The sequence below is a fragment of the Zosterops lateralis genome (genome assembly GCF_965231275.1).
Source record: "Zosterops lateralis genome assembly, chromosome: 3".
NCBI lineage: Eukaryota > Metazoa > Chordata > Aves > Passeriformes > Zosteropidae > Zosterops > Zosterops lateralis.
In genome coordinates, this window is record NC_139764.1 from 6445510 (window position 1) to 6470715 (window position 25206).

General features: G+C 40.3%; 1 protein-coding gene across 1 annotated transcript in view; it reads left to right on the top strand.

The window, feature by feature from the left end:
* The first annotated feature begins 6821 nt into the window (after window positions 1-6821).
* Window positions 6822-25206, top strand: part of SPTLC3 (serine palmitoyltransferase long chain base subunit 3) — a 77095-nt gene continuing 58710 nt past the window's right edge. The window contains exons 1-2 of the mRNA XM_083856078.1: window positions 6822-6884; window positions 7405-7579. Of these exons, the coding sequence (XP_083712204.1) occupies window positions 7457-7579 (123 nt within the window). The 5' untranslated portion in view covers window positions 6822-6884; window positions 7405-7456. The remainder of the gene's footprint in view (window positions 6885-7404; window positions 7580-25206) is intronic.

The following is a 25206-nucleotide window of genomic DNA, read 5'->3' on the forward strand; positions in this document are numbered from 1 at the left end:
TGCTTTGTTTGAATAGGGATTTGTTTCAAGAGCTGTAGAGACTGGAAAATAGTGACATTTGATTCCAATTCTTTACTGAGGTCGGACAAGCTTGCTGTGCATAATATTAAAGTTAGAAATCACATGGAATATAAAAACAAATAAATATCACAGGAAAGAAACTTCAGTTTTCTAGTATCTTGGTAGGAGAGTTAAAAGACTCCAATCCTAAACTTGAGGGGGGGGGGGGGCGGTTAATGAAAATCTTTTGTGACTGAAACTGTGTTGAATAGGAGCTGTTGCTCTGGGAAACCTTCAATTGATTTTATTTTCTGGCATATGTACCAGCTTTGAACTGAACTCTTGGAGTTATAGCTCCTGAAACATGGCAGTGTTTCTGGAACATTAGACTGTGTTCCTAAAGCTTCCATAACAAATGCAGGGTGTTTCAGACTTATGCACTGAACCTTTAATGCAAATAACTTCAAGTAAGAAATAACATTTAACTTGTTGTCAAAATGATAAATATAAGCTTCAAAAAACGCCTCAGAACTCAAGGATTTAAAAAATACTCTTGAGATAATTTTGTGAAGTTGCCCTACCTGCATTTGGCAACTATTTCCAGAATGAATTTCTCAATTCTCATTCCCCCTTTCAGACTCCCATCTGACACTTGGTGCCACTTCAGAGCTCCATTGACTTCAATAAGGCATGAAATTGAGAAAGAATTGAAGTTCAGTCTGCTTAAAACAGAATTGCAATGATTTGTGCCAAGCCATGGTGAGAGCAAAACTCTCAATAGTCAAAAGAAATTCTCCCTAAGTGAAAATAGAAAAAAACTTGATCTAATAAAGCTTTTGAAAGTTTGAATGTTTACAGTTAAGTAGGTAAAGTGAATAATATTTTGGTTTCTTCCATCTGTCTGACAGTGTAGGGTAAAAATAACTAATGCCAACCATAGTAAAGAAGTATTATGAGGCAACTGAATGAAAAATATGAAGTTTTTATAAGGCAACCCACCTCCCACCTCTTCACCATAACTGGCAACACACAGGTTTTGGAGTTTCGTTTGGAATTTTTTCTCTCTAAACCTGTACCTCCCTAAGAGATAGGATGAACAAAACTGAAATGGTGAATAACAAAACTGTAGTCAGTGAGAGGATGAAATAAGTCTCCAGAGTGCCCATGTATGGAGTCACATGTAACATAAAAATCTAATTCTGTGGCATGTCTTGAAATGATTTGTTCACTGGCAATGGGGAAGGAAAATAATCTACTGTATCATGTCACTAAGTTTAGTAATGCTAATAAAAAGGTTTTGAAGCATAACTACTACTTGCATGAGCAGGGCTATTGACCTCACTGGGTCTAATTCAATGAAGTGCTTCATTGAATGAGTAAGAATTGCAAAACAGAGCCACTTGTTAGATTAAAAAAATGGGGTGTTTTGCAATGCTACTATTTTTTCTTTCCTAACTGAGTACCATTACAAGTTCTCATCTGGGCCTGCATAAATCTCATGCTTCTGGAAGCACTGAAAAATTACATTACAGGAGCAATAAGCAATAATTTTTAATGTTTGTGTGAAATCACTTCATAATTTCCTGTTCAGAGACTGACATTTACATCATTATTAAACATAGGTTAAAACTATTTTGTTCCATTTTATTAGTAATAATAATAATGAGATTTGGCTACCTGGTTAAGTATCAGTTGTTTTAATGTTCCAGATGTTTGTAGTGGAGAATAACTTGTCCAAATCGACGTGCTGATGACACAGGGCAGGAACAGATGGCACAGAGCTGCCCCTGCTCCATTCCTCATGTCCAGGATAATACCACATTGGTTCTCAGCAAATTACAGAGCTCAGCAAACAAATCAGCCTGACTGGCAGAGGTCTTGGAAAAGTAAACTGACTTGCACAGCTTTGGAGGTTACATGACTGTGGATCACATCACTGCTGAAAGAGGTCAGTAGAGAAATGTCCCAGGAAAGAGATTTTGCCTTTATCTAGTGCTTGTAAAGTGGGTTTTTTTTAGCCTTTGGCTTGGCTGAGTAGTTCTATTGGCATCACTGGGTCTAGTATATAAGTTTTTTATTTAAGGAGTAAGAATTACAGATTCAACTTTATGAGAAATTTCCAGATAAGACTGTAGTAATGGCATCAGCCTTAGAATTGCACAAAGATAGAGCAAAAGTCATGCTGGGCTCTCTTGTGCTTTCTGGTGGATTTTTGCAGCAGCCTCTTAGTTGCTATATGGTTATTCTTTTTGTCTTGGTGTGATTATTTTGAATTAATGTTGGTTTTGTCTGATTATGACATTCTAGTCAGATTTATTTTATTTTTGTGTCAGAAGATAAGGACAGAACTGTATCAATTGTGCAATTTATGAATCCTTAGTCCTTGCATGGAGAAAAAAGTCACAGATGCTACAAATGTCCCCAGGTTAGGTACAGATTCCTAACTGGATTTGTGTGTCATATATCAATCAGATATTTGTATCAGACAGAAAATCCCAGCAATTTCTTGATGCTATGAGTACTCAAAGCTTATTGACATCCAGATGCAGTCAGAAAACTGGTTCTAGTAATATTGCCTAAGAAAACCAGGCTGAGAGCACCTTTTAATGCTTAAGGCTTTCAAGCATTGTCTTGTCATCTTACTGTGCCCCGTGAAGAACAAGGAGGTGCAGAGGTGTCAAGTGGCAGCTGTGCCAGCCCCAGGGCTCTGCAGGGGCTGTGTGGACCTGCCAGACACAGAGCAGCCCTGCCTGTTGCACCATGCCCTGCCCTGTTGCAACACTGGTTGCATGTGTCCACCTGTGCCACGGCTCTGAGTTGCTCTAGATTATTCCCTGATCAATATCAACCCCTTTTGTGTATCCTTCAAGTTGTGCAAGGGCAGTTGAGGGTATCTTTCAGTGTTGGTGTGCAGTTTTATTCTCAGGTGCAGTGACATATCCCTACTCAACCCCACGTATGTGTTGCTGGGTAGGGTATAAAGGAGCAAACACAGGCATGGGGTTCTTCCACGTAAGGATTTAGGACATTTAGTCTACAGCTGGTGCTGGTGGAATGTAGATGACTCAAAAGACACCCTAGAGGTGACTGACCAGCTGATGGGTGGTACTTGCTCTTGCTTTGTTGTTATGGTGTCTCCCTATCTCTGCATGAAGTCATCTCCATATCCAAGGTAAGAATCGCCTCCAACATCCATGTGTCCACATACATCAAATATAAATATAAGTCATCAATGGTGCACAGAATTTATGAGATGGATTTCTGTTGTAAGGGAAATGACTGTGAGAACAAAAAAGATGTTTTTACTGTGCACTCCATTATGCACATGCTCTGCTGCCAATTTAAACACTATTAGAATCCTGGATTTTAACAGAGGAATAGACTTGGGTTCCCATTTTTTTCAGCTCTTATTTGACATCAGTGTTTGTTCACTCAAAACAAGCATAAAGCTACCTGGTGTCTTTGTTTAGACCCTTATTGTTTCATCTAATATGTAAATGTGAATCTGTCATGAACTGAAATTGTCAAGGACTTGCAATTAGATTGCAAGACCATTTCACAATTCTGCTCTAAGTAACTGTACCCTGGGATGAGCAGGAATCCTACGAAATCCTTCTGGCTTATGACATGACAGATTTCTGGGATGATCTCTCATGCTTTCTTGCAACATTTTGTTTTGTTTTATTGGTTGGTAATCCAGTACTGCTATTATAAATGGGGACACTGTGAGTCCAGTATTGTTATTTTAAATGGGGACATTGGGAGCACTACATGTCTGACTGGGCCAAAGGTTAGAATGGAAGGTTAGAATGTTTTGTCCCCATTTCTTGGGTGCATCAGAAGAGTTCAGCCTTTAAACCACTCCTATGTAACAATGGAATTTTTTACCAGAAAAATTATTTTCTTCAAACACTGAGAGACTACTGAGACAGAGCCCTACCTCTCTCTGTTCTCTCTGCTCTGCTGTTAGACCTTGGCTAATTAACTGCATATATTTTACTTCACTTTTGCACCATACTCCTCAGCAACTTGTCTCAGAGCATTTAAAAAGGACTTAAAGACTTTTATCCTGATTTTTATGTGATTTTCATCTTAGCAAAGATCCAGTGGTGTTAAGAGGTTGATGACAAAGCAAGGAATAAAACCTAGAACCTGGGGAGATCCATAACCTAGAAGATGGGTATTCATTGATGGTTTTCCTACAGATTTATAGTAATTGTAGTCATGCCTTGCAAACTTTACTAGCATTTTTGTAGAACATGGTGTGTGGTCTGCTGGTAATCTTAGACATTCACTATCTTCATGCCAAAATATGAAGAGTGACCAGTACCCAAGCCACTAAAGAGAAGTGCACATTCAGTCTTAGTGGGATTGTTGTTCCCTGCAGTTAAATACACGCGGTTCTTGTCAGCACAGCGAATGTTTTCCTCCCACTTCCCAGAATGATAAAAATAGGGTATTGCTAGAGGTGGTTTTGGTGTTGCAAAGCAGACAATTCCTCCAGTCCTTCCTCCAGTGTCCAGGCAGCACAGATCCTCATACCTTTGAGTAATAGATTTAGATACAGGTAATAGGTAACGTGATTGATATGTATATAGAAGCCTGAGTAATAGATGAAATGGCTTTGAGTAAGATAGAGTTCTGAAGGGCACAATTATTTTTTTTTTTTCTGGTTTGATTTGCGTTTTTGTTGGTGGTAGGTTTTTTGCCTTTTTTTTGTTGTTTGGTTTGTGGTTTTGTGGGGGTTTTGTTTGTTTGTTTAGGTTTTGGGGGGCTTGGGGAGGGTTCTTTGGGTGGATTGTTGTTGGGGGGGTTTTTTTGTTGGTTTTTTGGGGTTTTTTACTGCAGGAAAAATATCACATTCTGTTTACAGATAATTTTTGTTCATTTGGCTACACCCATCCCTTCTATAAATCTTTTGCTCTGAACAGAATCAAGGAAGGAATTTTAGTCAGCTTCTAGTGATATTTGTTTTGTGAGCACTGGCTTTTAGGTCATAGTTAACAGATACCTGAATGGGCAGCTCTTCTCTGAGTTCTTTTCTTTAATTGCTCATTTAAACTCATATATAAATGTGTTATTTTTAAAAATTCTATTTGCTTGTTATCTTAAATATTATACACATTGAAAATTAAAATTACCATAACACATTTTCTATTTTATTCATGTAAGGCCACTGGTATTTCATGGGTCTTGAAATAGATAAGTATAGACCTAGAGCTGAGAACTAGCAACAGAATTTGCATTATCTGAACTGTTGTCTTAACTGGAGCTTCCACTTCCCTCGTGAACTTAATTGGGGGGCGGGGGGGGGAAGAAAAAAGACACATATGATATGTTAATTTTATTGCTTTATGCCTTGAAAGGTGCTGAGCCTGTTGGGAAGAGCACCTGGCAGAGGTGCTAGCTGGGACACGTTGCTGCTGAGAGGAACAGCTCTGCTCTGGTAAGTGCCCTTGTCTTTATCACAACAGGGGGAAGATGGTCAGTGACTGAAGGAGCAGATGGCACGTTTTACAGGTGTTTGATTTGCTGTGACAGTCAAGGACACAACTCCCAAATGAAGGAAGCTCCTTGATAAGAATGGGGTACCAGGTGAGGAGAGAATTCCTTGCATCACCTTGTTCCATTTATCAGAAGCCCATAGGGGATAGGTGGGCAGGGAATATTATCAGCCATTCTTCCTGCAGGCTTATCTTCATTTCAATCTCCTTTTTTCTTTGCAGATATGAACTCTTAGCCACTTAAGACCAACAATTTATTTTGGCACTAGAATTGACATTATTATATTCACAGTTCATTTGTCATTGAGCTATGCTTACAGATGCCTTAATGAAACCTAAACAAGACTGATCCAAACAGAAATGGGGTATGCTTGTCTACGAAAAGCACCAAAAAGATAAAACTTAAAAATTCTGATTTCTGATGGTGAATCTTGTGAAATTGTGAAGCAAAAAAATTGGGTGTTTTACTGCTTGCATGTCATTTTAGTCAGTTAAGAGGTTAATTTCTTCACCCAAAATACTACGGTTTTATTCATTTAAGTTTAAATCACTCTTATGCAGGACCCAAAATTTTTTACTACATTGAAGATATCTCACTTTGCAAATCACTTCAAAGAAGAAATTATATTTTAACAGTTTTTAATATATGTCTAAGATAAGTTCTCAAAACAAACACAGTGCGTACCCCTGTGTATTTTCACGGTGGTTTATTTACCATTTCATCTCCTGCATACCACATACTCAAGTTCTAGGCTGCTCTTTCTGTATATAACTTACATTTCATTGCCAGGATGGCATAGCAACTTCTTCTAATTAAAGAACTTCAAGTATTTTTATTCTCCCAGCCTTTCATCCTAACTGTTTTTCAAAACTGATATTATAATATATCTTTCCTTTCATCTGTCTCCACACTACTTTTAATTATTTTAGGAGGAAGGGATTCTATTAAATACTACCAGAGATGCTTCTACTTTTACTTTTTGTCATTAAATCTGAGGCACGAGAATTTGGTTCAGCAATGACCGTATATGCATTTTCACAATTAAAAACCTTTTTTCTTAAAAGAAAGTATGTATGTTAGCTGTCGTAAGTATTTTCACATGTGATTAAAGCCTGGCTTGTTTTAAAGCTAAATTAATCAGCTTTATAAAACTCCATTTCTCATTCATTGTAGTAGCATGTCATTTATCCTACGACTGGCTGAACTGAGTTTAAAGGGACAGTTCACTCTAGTGAATGTTCGTGCACATGTCTGTAGGACCTAGCTCTAGATAATTTTTCATTTTATTAAATACTAAAATGCTTTCCATTTCTTTGCAGGTATACTGTTGTGTCTGTCATGCTACTCACAAAAGAAGAGATTAAAAGAAATTTTTAAAGGTGTTTCTGCTTTACTCAGGGCAATACTACTTGTTTTGAGCTAACACACTCTTAGAAGGATGAGCCATGTAATTTTACAGATTACTCTGTTAAAATTTACAAAGCATTTTGGCAGTTTATATGGAGTGACATCACTCTAACATTGAGTGTAATTCGGAGAAAAGAGGCAAGGTTTCTCCCTGGGAGGTATTTAAGAGGTAATATATCTTTAAGTGTCTCCGCCTCTGAATCCACCCACTTCTTGATAGCTGCAGCAGTCTTGTTGACTCACAGAAGCCGTGTTCATGCAAGAGCCAGCAATGAGCAGTATTTTCCAGAGATTTTAAGAGCACACCTCCTGCTATGTATTTCACATTCTAGTTTGCTGGGGCTGAAGCTGTATGAAAGAAAGTTTTACGTTTTGAAGACATTGCAAAAGATAGTTCCTCCTCTCATCCTGGAAAATCCTGACAGACCAGTTGGATACCTTTCAGGCCTTAACCAAGAACTTTATCTTCTCATCCCACTGTCTTTTTTACAGTAGAAAGACCTGAGACACCCTTAAGAACTGAGAATCTGACTAATTTAAACAGATGGCTAATCCCAGTGCTGTCTGCAATGGACATCTACATCACCACCATCATCATCATCAGAAACAGAATAACCTCTTAAAGAGTGGACTATCTAAGAAAAATGGAATCACTAAAGGAATGAAGGTAAGGTTTAATTGTTTACCCTAATTGCTTCAATATTGAAAACAAATAGGTAGTTGCAACATTACTTATTAAGCTATTTTATGGTCGTCTTAGTGTCCATTGAACAGCTTGTATGGATTAGGTTTGTGTGTTCAGTTTTGTAATCGTGGGACCTAACGCTGCTTTTGTCTCTCCTAAACTGCAGAGAGAGTTGGGAATGCTCATGCAAATGCTGTTGATCCATCCCATGGACTGACTTTGCCTTTAGTTCATATCAAACACAACAAACACATGTAGTAACTTCCTTCTAAAGCTTAACTGGTGGTGGAATTGGCTTTGCAATGTATTAATCACTAGTGGAAAGCTGTTTTGTCAGCTTCAAGCATGTCTGGAGTAATTTTTAAAGTGTGAATTGATGCTGTACAAGTGTAACAACAAATATACGTAGGCAGGGAAAGCTACCTTTTCTTGATGTTTACATTTCTGCAGGGTTGGCTTAGCTGATCCCCACATTTTACTGATGCCTACTCTCCCGCCTTGTACTGCTTAAAAGCCAAGCCAGTTTACTTTCTATTTTCTCAGGCTGTTCTCTTTGAAAGCAGCACTTCTCCTATACGTGAATATTTTGTAGAGACTGCTGGCATGTAACATCCTGAGAAATTAACGTCAGATCTAAAACCATACTTTCACCAAAAGAGCCCAAACCTTACAGGTTGTCTCTCCGTGATACCTGTTCTGACTGGGAGCTCACTGTCTGTCTCACAGCGTCCTGACTCTGGATCTCGATGTGATCATTAGGAGAAAGTCTTGTAGTGACTGTAAGAAGGCTGGCTTTACACAGAGCACAGTGTGGTGGTGGCAGAGGGGATGGAAAAGGTGCTTGTGGAGCCCGTGCGCTCACCTGACCACCCCTGTTGGAAGCTGTAGACAGGGGCTGTGCTGAGGGCTCCGCTGTTATTTTAGAGATAAACTGCTATCTTTTATCTTTCTCTAAATGGGGCGCTCACACGCCTTAGCGCTCTAATGAGGGCACGCCCAGTGTCATGTTTAATGGTTGTCTGGCTTTAGGTGTCTCCGCTGGTATGAGTGTTTCCCAATCACTGGCTTGTGTTGGATGAGGAAAGCAAAAAAATCTTGTGCAATGATTGAAAAAACGCCTTCCTTGGATTAGCTTCCAGAGACCTAATTCAGTATCCTGTTATATATCACATACACCTCCTGGTCATTTTGTACATTCACTATTTGCCACAGTGGTTTTCTAAATCTTTGCTTTCCACTTGTGACAGATTTCAAGGACTAAGCTTTGCCGTTCAGTTACTGTTAAACTGCTGCGAATGAGTGATTTTGAAATCCCAGGAGGGCATTAATTAGGATTTCCTCCTTAATAAAAAAAAGAAGTAAAGTAAACAGCTAGAGAAATAATGAATAATATTGTTGAGGATGAGAAAAAATATTGGCCTGAAAGGAGTGGCAATGAAGGAAATATTAGTAGATGCACCTTGAAGTCTTACAAACACCACATGGTTGGAGGAGAAGGTCTTTTACCCTGCTGTGTGACACTGGACAGTAGCACTGAGCCACTGGTAAATAACCATCCATGGCTGAGGGAAGTGGTGAGGAAGTGAAGACTTAGAAAGTTCAGGAGGTTTATCAAAGGCAGATTTGTTAAGTCCAGGTCGAGCACTGTGCTCCGAATTACATTCCATTTCCCCTTTCTGCCTGCTCCGAACACACATTGGGAAAGAAGGAAACAATAACAGACAAGAGTCCTGAATGAACCAGGAATCTCATTCCTGGTAGGAATCTCCCCATTCCTGTCTGGTCTGTTTCCCCGCCCCAGCTGCCTCACCCTGTTCAGTGCTTATGCTTGATGCTGTTTTACAGGAGCAGATCCTGTGCCTTCCTCCCCGCACTGTTTATGAGCCTCCACACCATCCTCCGTGCTCTTGTGCCACTCCTTGCTCTGGGGTGTGCTTCCCACTTCCCAGGCTGGGCTCTGAGAAGCAGGGAATATGGCAGCTTGGGGCACAAGGAAGCCTGTACAAGGCTCTCAAGTTTCTCTTAATTCCAGTAAATCTTCCGTCTTCCTCTTTTGTTCTTTTGCCCCTCTTTCCCCTAACACTCTGACACACACATTTACCTACTTTACTGCCTATGCAGTAAATGAATTGACCATCAAGCACCTTATGTAGCAAAATCAGGTGCTACAGAATAAGGTAATATAATGGTATATTCAGGGAATGTGGCTGGTGATGCTGGTTCTAGGCTTGTGAGAGTTACAAAAATTTTGGGCTTAGTTACAGCTGTGCTGCTTCGCAAGCAGGAGAGGAGGGAGAGATGCTGTGGTTTGAGAGAGGCAGCTGGGGCGGAGACTGCAGGGAGAGAATGGCACAGTGAAGGCTTCTAAGCCTATAGCAATGGTTTTGCACAACTGACTGACTGGAACATCAGGCTTTGCAGAAATCAGCTCTGTAAACTCCATTTTTCCAAGGGAGCCCCCAGGAAGCACTGACTTCAGGAAGTGATGGCTTTGGAAACATTGCTTTTGTAAACACTTGCTCAAGAACAATGCGTTTTGCATCCTAATGATGTAAGAACATTTTATGTGTCTTTGTGTGCTTGACAGAAATAGAGAAACAATTCTGATACCACAAAATCCCCCGAGTTTCTAAAGAAAGGATTTTGTTTAATGGGTTGGGAAAAGTAATTAGGGATGATCAAATGTGGGGAAGCAAGGAGGCTGTCTTTGTTTCTAGCAATCTGTGGCGTACCAAGGACAGAAAGGAGGTAGCTGAGTGATAAAGAAGCAGTGAAGAAGAGAAGCTGCTGATTTTGGGGAAGCGCTAGACTGCTTTGAGGTGGGACTGCTTGTTCTGATAGCTTTTGTGATTATTTTAAGTCTGATTCACTCAATTCTAGCTGATAGCACAGACTCTCCATTTTGTAATGGACATCAGGCTTAACCATGCCCCCACAGCCATGCTGCATCCTGGTATTCTTTGAAAGCTGGGCCATAGTAAAACCTAAACTTTGGGAGGTGAGTGGTGGACCATGTCTTCTACTTTGTTAGTGCTTTTAGCAGAGGCAGATGCTTTGTGTTCTCCCAGAATCCTAGTCTGGGCTTGCCTTTACCCAAAACACAATTCAGTAGCTAACCTATTTATGTAACTGTATTGGCCAGGAGATGGTATTTTCCTAGTGATGTTTTGGGGTTTATTTGCTGTTACATTGCTGTTGATTGGGTACCAATAATAGGGGACATGGGATTTTTAAAACAAATCATGTTTGTCTAGTGGAAACATTTTTCCCTATAAAACACGTGCAACAGTTTCATTTCTTCAATAGATTATGTCCTTGGATGCCTTAGCTTCCAAGATATTATAAAGCTGTCTGCAAAATCATTATTTTTATGTCCTGCACAAAGAATGGCAGGGCTTGGAAGAAACATGTAGTCAACAAGACTACAAGCTTTTCCAGGGATTTCAAGCTTCTGTGTGAAAGCAAAATAGAGCCTGGGATGAGATCCAACCCAGTAGTATGTGCCTCACTTTTCTGATGGCCCAAAATGTGATAGTCTCCAACATTTGGGGGCTCTAAAATTCAGAAGCTATTAATGTTTAACCTCTGTCTTGTAACATCAGAACCTACTCCTTAGCTGTTCTACTTAGCTATTTAGTTCAATATTCCAGCATCCAGTCTCAGTCTCTTCCATGTTCTTGGCACCCTAGTTTTTTTTCTCTCTTTTCTGCTCTACAATGTCATTTATTGCCTAATGAGGATCTTAAAGATTGATTGTTTAGAAAGAGAGTCACGAAAGGAATATGTCATGCAGTTCTCATGGCAGTAACTTGTATGTTGTAAAGGCCTCTTATAATTTCTTTGCTCTCTCTTCACAAATACAGACAGCACTTCAAGTGTTTTTTCAAACCTGATGTAAGTGGGGTATTTTAGATGCATGCCCAATATAAATGTTAGAGTCTGGTAGGAAAAAAAAATAAACTAATTCCCACAATCAGAGTTAGGCAATAAGGGTTGTTACTAAGAAGGGAAGAACAAGGAGAGAGGATTAAGGCTGATCAGGCCTTTCCAGCTGTTTGCAGCATCAGTTGTGCAGCCATAATGATCTACCAACATAATAGGTTTTTTTCTGAAATATCTTCATATTTTGATATTGGTTTGGGTAAAAAAAATAAAAATTTGAAAGGGAACTTCATTGAGTCCAGCCTGTTTCACTTGCAGCAGCTCGGGATTTGGGATGTTTTCCGTTGTGCATGTGTTTATTGAAAGTGCAATTGCAATTTGCCTTCTGGAGTTCATAGCTATAGTGAAAACAGGAAAAAAAAATCAAGATTTGGGTTTTATTCAGCTTCTCTGCCAATTAGTGTACCTGTTGCTTCAGCTGCACCACAGATACGGCCTCCTCATCCTCAGTTCCTGCCTTCTTTTCTCCTTGGTTTCAAGCCTGAGAAATGTGTTGCTTTGCACCTGCCCTCTCCAATAATAATCACAGGTCTCGGATCCACACCCTTGTTTCTGTCATCTGCCCTGCTATGTGATGAGCTCAATGCATTGGAAGCAGGAAACACTGGGGACATCTTTCTGCAGCCGAGGAGTCACCACTGTGTGGGCACATGTAACAGTCTCTGACTCCTGTAGCAATGCTTTGAGCGTGTTGCATGAGACTTTAAATGCAAAGCTGAGATTTTTGACATAGCTCAATATATAAGGTTGGTCTAAAGCCATTACCCTCTTAACACCTGGAAATCTCTAAATTCAGGTAATTAAATTTTGGAAGGTAAAGCCCTGACAGAAGTAGCAGATAGTAATTTACTTTGGCTTGAAATATTCAGCATGTCAGGTCTTTAAGGTCAGCCTTCTCTTAGCACAGTAACAGCTCATCCTTTTACTCATGAAAGCAAGTAAATGTATTGGGAGACTGGCTTAGCTACACACACATAACCCATGGCTGAGCTCCCGTGCAAAAATAAGTTGTATACAATAGATAGAAACAGGAATGGCCTTTGAAAGAGGAATTTTGAAACATTCTGGTGGCATTAGAAAAGCCAAAGATCTCCTGGAGTCAAGGTTTGCAAGGATATCAAGGGAAGCAAGAACAGCTTTCACTGCTACATAAGTAGATAAACAAGGAAGAAATGTCCCATCAACAAATGGATGCATGACTTAGTGACCACAGATGCAAGTAAGGTGTACTGTGTGCTTTATTTGCCTCACTTTTCACCATCAAAGACCTCCAAGCTTCTGTGTTGTCTAAGTACCAGCAGTGAAAGAAGGTTGAGTCACGGATCTCTTGAGAAATGGCAACCCATACAAGAACAGGAGATCAGGAGGGAAGCACTCACGTGTGGTAGGTGATATCACAGTAATAGCACACACTATCAGCTTTGGAAGCTCTCAAGTGTCAAAGATACCTGGTCACTTAAGACAAATGTCTCACCTGTTTTCAAAAGGCAGATCATTTCTAGCAGAGGTTGCTTCTGGGAGCATAGAGAGGAAAGTGATTTGGGACAGCAAGCATACATGTACCAGAGATAAATAATGTTTGACTGACTGACTTCTAAGCTGAGTTGCCTAGATTTGTGTATGAGAGGTAAGTGATGGATGTCACCTACCTTGACATTGGCCACACCACCCTCATGTGCTACTGGGGACACTATGGTCTCAATGGGCAGACTACCACATGGGTAATAACTGGCTGGACCATGAGGCTCAAAGAGTGGTGGTTAATGGTTTCATACTCCTGCAGACTGGAGGGGTTTCAGGTGTGTGGAGGGGGGGAGTGGGAATCAAGATATGGGTAGCAGCAGTGGGACATATGGAGCCTTTCAGAGCTCAGCTGGACAAAATCCTGCTGGGAATTTGATGTTGACCTGCCTTTAAACATGAAGATGAAACAGAGACCATCCACTCGAAGTGAGGCTGTGACCTTTCAGTGCAAGGAGGCAGCATTTCAGTGGTGAGTTAGCAGTGGTGATCCAAAAATGGATGGAATTGATGCGGAACCTCAGTTGGGTTTCTGTGAATATTTGTCTGGCAAGCAGCTTATTCGTGCTCAATAGAAGTAATTAGTAATAGAAAGCCATGACGTGGCTAGGGCCATTGCCTGCCTATTTACATCCCTTCAGCCTGAGAATTAATTACCTTTGCAAGCTTTAAGTGGCGGTTTGGCTTTCAGAAATGAGAAAGGTGAAATGCATCCTCTACCTGCCATGTCAGTGAGGGATGCAGCTGGATGTGTTCCATTGCAGAAGCAAGTTTATGAATAATAATGAGCATAATGATAAGATAATGGCTGCTTAGGACCTTTTTGGGTCTCTGTGTTAGCTGGCATATACAGGACCCAGGCATGACCACAGAATATTGAATGAAATGAAAAAAAGTAAATTTATTTCCATTACCTTGTCAAACTAGGGATCCTGAAGCAGCACCTGGGCAGAGCCACATGAGCAGGGACACCAGAGAACTCAGTTCATGCTCGGTCCTTGCTAGAGGATCTCTGAACCTGCTGTATTCACCTGTATTTCAGGGGCTGTCACAGATGTAGATTACCTCCCTTCAGGGAAGGAATCTCCACCATGTTCAATTGAGTTGCCTCTAAGTATCTCAGGCCTGTGTTATTGAAACGCAGACATTGAGCTTACCCAACAACACACAAAGCTAAGCAGTAATTGGTGTATATGTTTTTCTACACCTCAGCTGCAGATCACTTCAGCATGTGTATAATTCTCCTCAACAATCTTCTGTTACGTTCCCACAGTTTCTATAAAATCTGACTTTTTGCCAGAAAAATGTTTAGCATCGTGCTGCCTCTCTCACAGCTTGCTCTTTGCATGTGTGCAGTGATGTTTCAGATCCTGGTTTATAGGGTACAAGGCAACCATGAAGTTCCTAATTCATCATGATATGCAGGTCTGTTTCTTCTGCCAATAGACATATGAGCTCTCTCCTGGATTTTTGGTTTTTTACTTTCTTTTTTAAGAAAAGTAACTTTTGTTGTGGCTAGGACTGTGGCATTAACCATCAAAGCAGGAAATTAAATTTCCCTACAATGACCAGTGGCTCAGCCAGAGAATTCCTGCCATTCCTGGCAGCTGATTTTCCACAGAAAATACTTTGAGAAAGCAACCCAGCCAGGAATTTTGCGAGGGTATTGTCTAAGAGAGTTGTCATTGTGGGATGGATATGGAATTGGGAAGGAAAATGCCACTTAAGGAGAAGAGCAGGCAGCAAGACCAGCAGTGTTTTGTGCCAGACTGAAGGGGAACTGAAGTGGTTTGCACTAAAAGATACATTAATTCAGGCAGATAACTAGAACATTCTGTGAGATACCTGTAGTATAAAACTGTGAGGTGAAGAGCTGAATTTCCAGGCGGGATGCCATCTACGTACACCCATGTCTTCAGAACAAAGTAGCATTTAACCTGTTTAAGGCCAGGTGTCTTTCTCCCACCTGAAGTATTCTGAATTTCTAGAACATCCAGGGTAGATGTAACACAGCAGTGCCTTATCTGTTCTACTGATCTTCTCAGGGTTTGGTTTTTTTTGGAAGTCATTCAGCTGTATCCTTGCCTTCATTCATTTGATCAAGCACAAACATGTGCTCTCTCATTTCTCCCTCTTCCAAAAAATTTGGTCTTCTCCATCAGCCTACTGAGACATGAGGATTTATTCGCCTAAAAAAGAAATACAGCGAGACAAATTTGAGATGCAGAGCTGAGACTTGTAGCCATTTCAGCTGACATAATGCTGCACTCTGCTTCCTCCAGGAATTTCCATTTGAGTTTCTGCTTCCCTGTCGCTGCTGCTGATTCATACAGCCTGAAGAGCTGCCGTGCATCTCTCCCTGTGACTCACATGTAGCTATCTGAGACTTCAGCCTGGCTAATCTCACAGCCTAAAGCTGCCAGCCTACACCTGGAATCACAGCAGCCAGTTTCTATGTTCTTGAGCATCCCAGGGCTGTTCTGCAGGAGAATGCCTCAATCTAGCTTGGAATTTCTATTTCCTGCCCATTCATTGTACTTCCACAAAATTTCGATTGTCTTCTGAAAGGAGCATTTCTTCCCCTGTCATCACCAGGCTGGAATTCCTGCAGGTAAAGGTGAGCTGCAGTCAGGTTCTTATGCATGCTGTTGTGGGAGAGATCTGTAAATATCAGCCACACTGCTGCCTGCAGAGGACAGGACACAGATATTTCCACCCAGTCCTAGCAGCTGTGTGTCAGTGACTGCAGTGATTTACACGAAACCTTGGAAGTCAGGAAATGTAATCTGAGGAATAAATGTGAGGCCACCTATCGCTGTCACATTGTACTGCATTGTCAGTCATTCCCTGAAAGAATCCTGGCCCCGTGATCTGATTGAAGGCATTTCTTGCTGACCAACTTTCATCATAGGATACGAAAAAAAGGTGAGAGACTCCAGATATTTCAGAAGGCAAAGAGCATATTAAAATAAGCCTTTATTTTCTAATTCTTACTACCTTTTATAAGGTGTTCCGATACAGATTTAACATGATTGGTGAATTGGAACGACACCTCTCTAATCCCACTGGTTAAACCAGAGAAACACCAAAACACCACTTGAAGAAAGATTGTTTTGAGAAAGGAGAGTTGTTTGCCAAGATTGTTTTGAGAGAAGCTTTCTTGAGAAATTTTTCCTTGGGAAGAAGTTAGCAGCTGCTAGCAGGCTAAAATCTCTCAGGCCCACAACCAACCTCAAACCTTCAGATGCTACACTGATCCCAACACCCAACTACAAAACAATTCAAACTGAACAAGATCTTTCCAAGGCATTTCATGGTCCAAGACAGCATTTGAAAATTTTTTTCCTCTGCTTTTTGAGATCATATTCATACAAGCTTCTGAGTTCAAACTTTTGAACTTCCAACAATCTCTTGACATCAGTCATTCTCAGAGGGAATGTTTTACTTCGTCTCTGGCACAAAATGTGTGTCTGCAAGTCTCTTGAAGCCATCTCTTCTTTATAAAAGGGTCTTTATAAATTGCTCCCCTGTGCAATATTTTCCTTGCATCACTGTTATATAAACAGCTTGTTTGTTTGCATATGTGGGTGGTAAAAGTGTCTGGGAGGTTCTAGCAGATATAAGGGTGTGTTAATCTTGAAGGAGGAAATCTTCTTGGCTTACGATTGTTGTATTTTGATCAGAAATGAAACAAAACTCTGTTCACACTCTTTTGATTCAATCTCCACCCCTTTTCCTCTGTTCTAATTCCAATCACCTTCCCCTGCAGGCCTTACCCTTGGTTTCTTTCCACTTGCTTTAGGTTACAAAAAAAACTCTTGGGGAAAATAAGCCTTTAAGTATTGGATTGGTGCATCTCTGGGTAAATGAGTAGTAAGGGGTGTTGCAAAGCAGGTTCTAATTTCTCTCTGTGTACAGCCCAGTTTTATTCCAAATAAGAAATTTATCAAATTATCTGGGAAGAATCCCATGTGGGCAAATCCCATGTCTATTGTTACTTTTTGGCTCTCAATACATATTTTAACAGTGTGTTTTCTGGTTGAACTCAGAACCTTTGCTTCTTAATTCGATTTCTTACCCATAACCAAGCAAGAAATACAGATTCCAAAACAAAAACATGAGTTGGCCAAAATCTACAACTTTTAAAGAAAAAAGCTAGTATTTTTGTTTTTTATTCTGAGATAAGTGTGCTGTTGATATATGCCAAGTCTAAGGGCTTTTTAAAAGCAAAAAAATAAAATTTAAAAATCTGTTTTCAGGGGTTAGAAAATGTATCAATTCCATAATTTGTGTCTGTTATCAGATGTGTATTAATGGAACTGATATGTTGATTTGCAGAGTGTGAAATGTTGAATACGCTATGAGCACTAGCAAGTTAGCAAAATAATTGAGGTTGTGTCCTGAGACAGGAGACTTGTGCTTTGGGAATGGAGGAGCAGCTTTAATAAAATCTGGTTTCACCTTGGGTTGAACCTTTTATCCAAGAAGAGGTGTAACTTATTACCTCCCTGAAGAGGAATTAATTGACCTCCTTGCATCTCTTACTCACCAGTGAAAGGTAAAGAAATAAAATTGTGCACACAATGACTGTCTTGAGCCAGATATTCAGGATCAAGAAGGGCTTGAGGGAGGCTGAGTTTTGTCCACAAGTCTGTTGTAAGGATGGGGAGCTGAGCAGACTGGCCCCTTGGTCCTCTAGCAGAGGATTTGGTGTTACAGCAGCAGTTTTCAGCATAAAGTAAATGTCTTCAAGATCATTCCACCTCCCTGAACGTACAGTGTCTTCCAAAGCACACAAGGTCACCTGTCTCTTTCCAACAAGGACACTCCATTAGTGTCCTGCCTTTTACTAAATTTCTGTTGAGATGAGAGAAATCTCTGCCTTTCACCGTCTTCCTCTACAAATGCAGCCCTGTCATCACCTCTTTGATTTGGTAAAGCAACACAGTAGGTTTTGCACCAGAGATATATCTCTGGAGGTTATGCAAGAATGAAAGTCAACAGACACTGTACTGGTAATAAACAAGACAGCATTACCAAGCATGACAGATCAAAAATGGAGCTCTTTTAGCTTCCATCTCATCCCTAGCCCAAAGGATCCATTCATTTACACTTCTAAAAATCTTACATCACCTTCCTTATGTTTCCACCACACCATAATTAAAATCAAGCAAATCAGAAGGTAAAAATTAGCTTTACCTATCAATAGGTAGAAAACATTTTAAAATTTGCAGAGATAAGAACATTAGCAGTTTTTTTTATCTGTGATTCAGTATAACCAAAGACCTTTAGAATTCTTGCATGTGGGCTGAGAATCCCATGGGTTTATTTAAGTAAATTGAAGCATGATTTCAATCTGGTTTTTGGGGATCATTATTACTTGGGCTTTTTTGACTGTTTCAGTGTATACCTGCTGTGAAACAGTGTTGTCAGTTTGTGATTTTGTTATAAAGATGTTAACATCTGCAGGAAACAAAATTTCAATCAGTGGCCAGTTATGCAGGTTCTTAAAACCTCAGGTAGGCATGTTTGTTTTTATTCCCCACTGAACATTTTATGTGTGTCCAAGATATGTGTGATTCGGGAGAGGGGAGTCTTATATGAGGGGGAACCCCCCCCCCCCCTACATAGTTTGAGTTTTCAGCGTGGTAGCATTATAAAATCTTGGCTGGTTTCCTAAATAAGCAAAACTTATTTAGTGATGCTATCTGTCTGTCAACTTAACAGCTTGTGAACTCATGAGCCATTTTTGTATCATCCAGTCTTTGCTTTAAGTAGGCTTTTGGACACAGGAGAAAGGCCTGGCTCCTTCCCTGCTGAAATAATAGAAGCTGCAGTGTGAACTCATTCCTCCAGTGACCTGGGCAGTCTGCAGCAGGAAGGAGATTTGACCTATGTTCCAAATAAGAAAGAAGGTTCTGTTGGAGTGTTCCTTTATTTTACATGAGAACCAACATGAGACACACATAAAAAACCCCAGAATTTATTATACCCAGAGCTCACACTTCTTTGTTTATTTCTGCTCCATCTCATTTCTGCATGGTGTGTGTCTTATCTTTGCATTTCTCTGGAATTTGTTTAGTCCATAAGCTTTCTGAGATAAAGACATTTGACATTTTATTTTGTTCTCTGCTTGTAAAACACTTAGTACACATGGGATCAGTGTCTGTTCAGGGTACCTTTATTCACAGGGATTTTTATCCAAGCCTGCCACTTCTTCAAATATCAGTGATTTGTCATCAGTATTGTGTAAAGTAGTTGCCCTGTCTCATGTTCTAGTTGATGCTACTAAGTCAGGATGAAGTGTGTTTTGGAGTCATTTCTCATGGGACATTCCTGTTCTACCAGTCTATCTGCAGATGAATTGAGTTCATGTTAAACGTTATAGTTTTTTCCATAATTCACTTCCAACTCAGTCAGGCATCAGTTCTTCATCTTTAGAGCAGTCTGATCCAAAGGGGAGCAGTTCCAAACTCATTGTTGTGGTCTGCCTGGCTTCCTCCTGTTCACAAGGGCTCTATGATTTCACTTCACCTCCTGTTGATCAAGTCTCTCACCTGCTCAGCAGCAGCGTTCTCGTTGGGGCTGTATTTCAGGACATCATCTTAAAGACAGAAATGCAAACCTCTCACTCTGTGACAGGTAATTTGTGTGAGCTCAGGCTGGAGGTTGATGGACAGGCATTTTAGAGGGCTTTGAGTACTTCTACCTTGAAATTAACATGACCATGATGAGAATATTTTATTTTTTAGGGCTGCTTACAAAATTACTTGAGTAGTGTGGGAAGACTAAACAGCTTTTAACCAGATATCCAAGAAGGATTGTGCCTTTAAAATATAGCCTTAACAAACTGACAGAGGGTTTGAGGGTTCTTTAGTTTTCTTTTTTTATTGAGTGATTTTTTTGCTGGAGAAGTTCATCAAAACATCTCTGCACTTGACAACTTCTCAATAAGTAACCACCATGGTTGAGTGACAGTAATTTGTTTGCAGACTCCACTGTTTGCTGCTATTCCTACTTTTCTATTTTACAGCCTTGTACCTCTTTCTAGTTTATGGCTCCATTTCAAGGCTGCATTTAATCACTACTGCACAGTGTGTGGCATTCTTGGCTGTGCTACATCCCCACTTATATGTGTGGAAAAAAAAAAAAAGAGACATTTTCCACAGGATTCATGCTGGGTTTGGAATGCAGCATTTTAGCAGAGGTAACAGAGATGGGCATTGATGATCTGTAATAAATCATGTTTGCCAACTGCACCTTCTTGGAATAGGAAACAGCTTTATCTATGAGATTATGGTGATAAAAAGATTTACCAAGTCTGATGATAAATCTTCTGACTCAATTTCTTGAAACTTGTGGTAGAGGCAAATGAACCAGTGTTACTTTCTATGCTATTGGACAGAGGAATATTTTTCTTAACTTGAAGCAGATGCTGGAGTCTCCTTTCTTTATTAGCCTCATTTAGCCATGGTTAAAACAAGCTGGCACAACTGTACTTTATCTATTCACATTTTCTCACAGATCATTGCAAAACTGAATAGGAGTTTGGAGGGTTTTTTCAGCCCATATTGTTCAACGTGTAAAGTTTAGCAGAGTTCATAAACACCAGTGTTTTAGCAGTTGAGTAGGTAAGAAGATTAGCAGTGCATTGAAACACTCTGAATTTTGAAAATAATTCAGCTCAGTGGGGGAGGTGGGAGGAATAAAAAAATGCATACACATGCAAGGCTTTGAAAGGGAAAAGTGTCTCAAAAGCTGCCAGAAATAGATCTTCATGTATGGATCCTGGTCACTTTTGCTTTAGGAAAATTAATTCTCAAGCTACCTGATATCTGATTTACCTAATACGGGTTAGTTGCATATTAAAGGTGATGATCATCAGCTGGATACAAACCTGCTTATGTCATAAGCAGGCAACAACTACAAACAAACACTTTGGTTTAGGTCCCACTTTCACACCCGAGAAAGACACATTTGGAAACGAGACTGCAGCAATTTGTAGTTATTCAGGTGTCAATATCTGTAATGTCTGCGGCAATTTGTAATTCTTCAGATGTCAGTATCGGGGACAAGGAATGACAGCCGAGCTGTTGTAACTCCTCCAGCTCAGCGCAATCCTTGCTAGCGAAGGGACAGTGAGCTCTCTCCCAGTGACAGTGGGGCAGGCTGGAAATGAGGCAGCCAGATAAAGCAGCGGTCAGACCGGAGAGTCCGGCTGGCTGGGTTATCCCGAGCTGGTGTCAGCAGTGCTGGGCTGGAGGGGAGGCGGAGCTGCCCCAGGGAGCGGAATGAGCTGCTGTGAGAACTGGGTCAGGGGCGAGCCGGCTGCGCTCCCGGGGCCGGCGTAGCCCCGGGCAGATAAACGGGGAAAGCCAAGAGCAGGTGAAAGGTGGATGGGTTGAGTCTGTGACAGGTGATCTCAGCCAGGATGACGGGGAGGAATGGTTCCAGGAGGGGGAAGATGGAGATCTCTGAGCAACTGCAGTCTTGAATCTTGAAGGGTGTTGATTTTCTTTTTTTTTTTTTTTTTTTTTCATAAGTATCAAAGAAGTAAGCCTGGAACGTGGGTAGCTGCAGAATCACAAATAATTTCACAGCTAGCGTGTGTATCGACCAGCATATAGTACTCAAAATACTTTAGTGTTGACTGAACATTTAGTTAAAACGGCAGCCAGCAGTTGCTGCTACCACCAGCTCTATACCCCCATTCAACACCCCCATTCTACACCCCCATTCTACACCCCCATTAGGAAAATTCTATCACAGCCCCTTCTGGAACTGCTTGCAATACTTTTCTTCAGTTTGTCTGAGTCCCTAAGGGTGCTTTAATCCATGTCGTCGTACGTTCTTCAAAGGTTTATTTAACTCTTTAAAAATTTTCTTCCAGGCTCCAAAACTGTAGTGTTTCATGGGGAAATGTGGTGTCCTCTGCAGCATGTCTGGTAAGGTACCAAAAGCAGATTTGAGGGCTGTGTGGGACTGAGATGGATCTTAGGAAATGAGGATAGAATTGTAGGGGTTTGTGTAGGAATGCAAGACTTCCACATTATTCTACTGAGATTTGTAACACAAGAAAAAAGTTGTTAGCACTTAACTCAAGTTCGCTGCAGAGACAAAGGGACATATATGGAATTTCAAAATAATTCCACTCAGCTTTGCAAACTAAGTGGTCAGATTTTTGGAATGGCTCCCACAGAAAATAAAAATATTTCGAAATTCTGTGGTCTGTGATCTTTTCTCCTGACAGTGCAGGAATGCCTGTGTCAAATATTTTCCATTTCTGACAGGGATTTATTCCCCCAGAGGTTATGTTCTGTTTTAATGTAAATAATCTATATGGTGTGATGCACCTGAGTGAAGAGACTTTAAAGACTTTACATTCCATTCCATTCAAGACCTATGAGATAATCTGAACCTCAAGCATAATTATCTTTCCTTCCTGTATCTCCCTGTATATCTTCCCTGCACTGTCTGTTGCATTTTCAGTTCTCTTGGTGTAGGAGCTAACCTTACTCCTTGGCTGATAGAATCTCAATTTGGATACTCCTCCATTGGTCAGGGTTTTTTAAATGAAATTCTGATCTGGGGTAAAATCCTTACCTCCATTCCCCACTGAAACACCCTGGATTTGCCTCACCAGCCCCTGCTGGAGGGCAGCTCTACCTGAGTTTTGTTCAAGGGTTCCCACTTTCTTCCTCCTAAGCAGAAACCAGTCAAAAAAATCATGGCATAGGAAGTGCCAAAAGTATTTTATTATACTTACTATCTTCCAGCAGCTTTAATCCGTGAAAATAAAGAAAAAAGAGGGGTGGAAAAAGAGTCAACAATACTATCTAGCATGAATTTGGTCCTCAGAGGGGGATATTCTTGAATTATGATGATTGTTCTCCATGTCCTGCTTGCCATTCTTGATTCTCTATCAACTGATTTTTTTTTTCCCCCCAGGCTGATGTTATTGCATTAGTCCATAAGGGAGCTGTCAGGATGGGCACATAACATTTCTTAATTATGGTTAATTTAATACTGAGTATGAGGGGAGTGCCCAGCTTTCCCTGTGGACTGGGAAAGAACATAAATTCAGGGGTTGTCAGAGTATGCTGATATTGTTTCAGAATTCACTGTAAAGCATTAGGTCTGAAATCTTTAAATAATTGGCTACAGAAGTGTCTACTTGGACAGATTTTGCTAAGAGTTTCTGTCATGGGACCTCAGGTAGTTTGTTGGGCTTTTTTTCCCTTTTGTAGCTGAACTCTATTCATTCTTTATTAACTGATTTCTACCATGCAACATGCTACTGGGGTCATTTTGCATATGTGAACATTTTTCACAAGTAAATTATGTTTTTCTCTGCTGGATGGTAGGCTGTAAGTATATAGTTCATCCTCTCAGTGGAGTTCTTGGACAAACTAAAGTTGTCAGAACCTGAGAATTTGAGACCTCTCTCCACTGCAGTTGATAGAGAAAACTGGGACCTTTTGTCATTGCTCATTATTTGCCTCTCTGCAGAAATACATTTGTAGCAGTCATTATAGAAATCATTATAGAAAAGTCACTCTATCTTCTTATATAGAAGACATGAAACATGAGATCTTCTGAGAAAGGTTTCTTTTTCTTCTGTGTGAAGTTTTGCTGTTATTTGCTTAATGTGTTTAAGTTTAATCAGTAACTTCTTTCCTTAAGAAGTAGGAGACTACTTTACTAGTATATTAAAATCTTTACATTTTAATGGGCTTTAAAACTACATTCCTTTCATGTGAGCCTTCCTTTTGGACTGTGTTGACAAGAAATCAGATTGGTGTCTAGGCATCTTCTGTGGCTCTTGAAACATATCAGGCAGCTCAGGAGAGTGTGTTCTTGATCAGAGCTTCTAGATCCTTCTAGATGACCCTGTCAGTCCTTGCTTTGCCAGCTATTGTTGCTCTGTCTCTGAACTTCCCAATTTTAGGAGCACATGCACAGACGTGTGTACCCAAAGTGTTAGCCTAAGGAAAAGTCATTAAACATTAAAAGAAACATCATCATATCTTTCAGAGGATTGATCCACTAAGTAAAGATAGATGTTAATGAGGTAAAGATAAAAGAAGGGGGGGGGGGGGGGGGGATTGTTTGCCCACAAAAGACGGGGGAAATGTCTGTGGGGACTTTTTGTTACACAGATTTGAAGTGTGCTGAACAGATTTAAGTTCCCCAAAGATCAACAGTTTTCTAGAGACAGAGTAATATTAATTTTATTTTAATTTTAAGCAGAAAGTCTGTATACCTATTTCCTTATTCCAGCATCTGTGATTCAGGGGTTCTTTCTGTCTGCTCTACATTTCACCCTCTGAAAATATGTACCAGCTGTTTTTGCAGTTCTCAGTCATTTCTGTTCCACATTTCATGTCATGGTGAGCTTTATGAGCATCAGCTAAGTAGGAAAATAGGACATGAGGCTTAAAAGTAGTTTAGGATGTTTCCATTTCTGCAAATCAGTTTTATCCAGGGCTGGTTTTCTGCTGGAATATCTTGAAGGCTGTTCTGGAGCCTCTCAGCTCATAAGATGTGCCACTGTGTTTTGGGGTTTTGTTAATACTGACAGCACTGCTTTCTGCGGTCTTCTGCTAAAACAATATTAGCTTTGACTTTACATAAAATGTCCCTACCAGAGGTTTATGTCCATCTTAAACACCTTCATTGCTCTAGATTCACATTTAACTGATTTTATCAGTACAGAGTTATTTCTAATATCTGATTTAGCTCGCTTTGGCTGTAATTTAAGCCTATTGCTGCTTAACAGAGCACAGATTGCTGTCTTTCCTTTGCACTTATCTTTTACTTGTTTGAAGACTCTTGGGCTGCCAGTCATTAGGGTTTTCTCTTCTCATTAAACTAGATAATTCAAATTTGTTCATTCTTTGCTCATAACTTATTTGACCAGACTTTATGCTTTTTCTCCCAGTTCTCTCCATCTGGTTCATCTCTTCTTTCTCAAAAAGCAGTGTCTGAAGCTGGGTGGACACTTCAGCTGAGTTCTGTATTAGTCCTGCTTAGTAGCTCTAGAATGATTTGTTCTTTTGCCCTCAAAATGATTTCCTTAAGAAATGGCTGGTTTTTCTCTAACTCCTTTTAATATTGCTTCCTATAGCAATACCTGCTACTTCTGG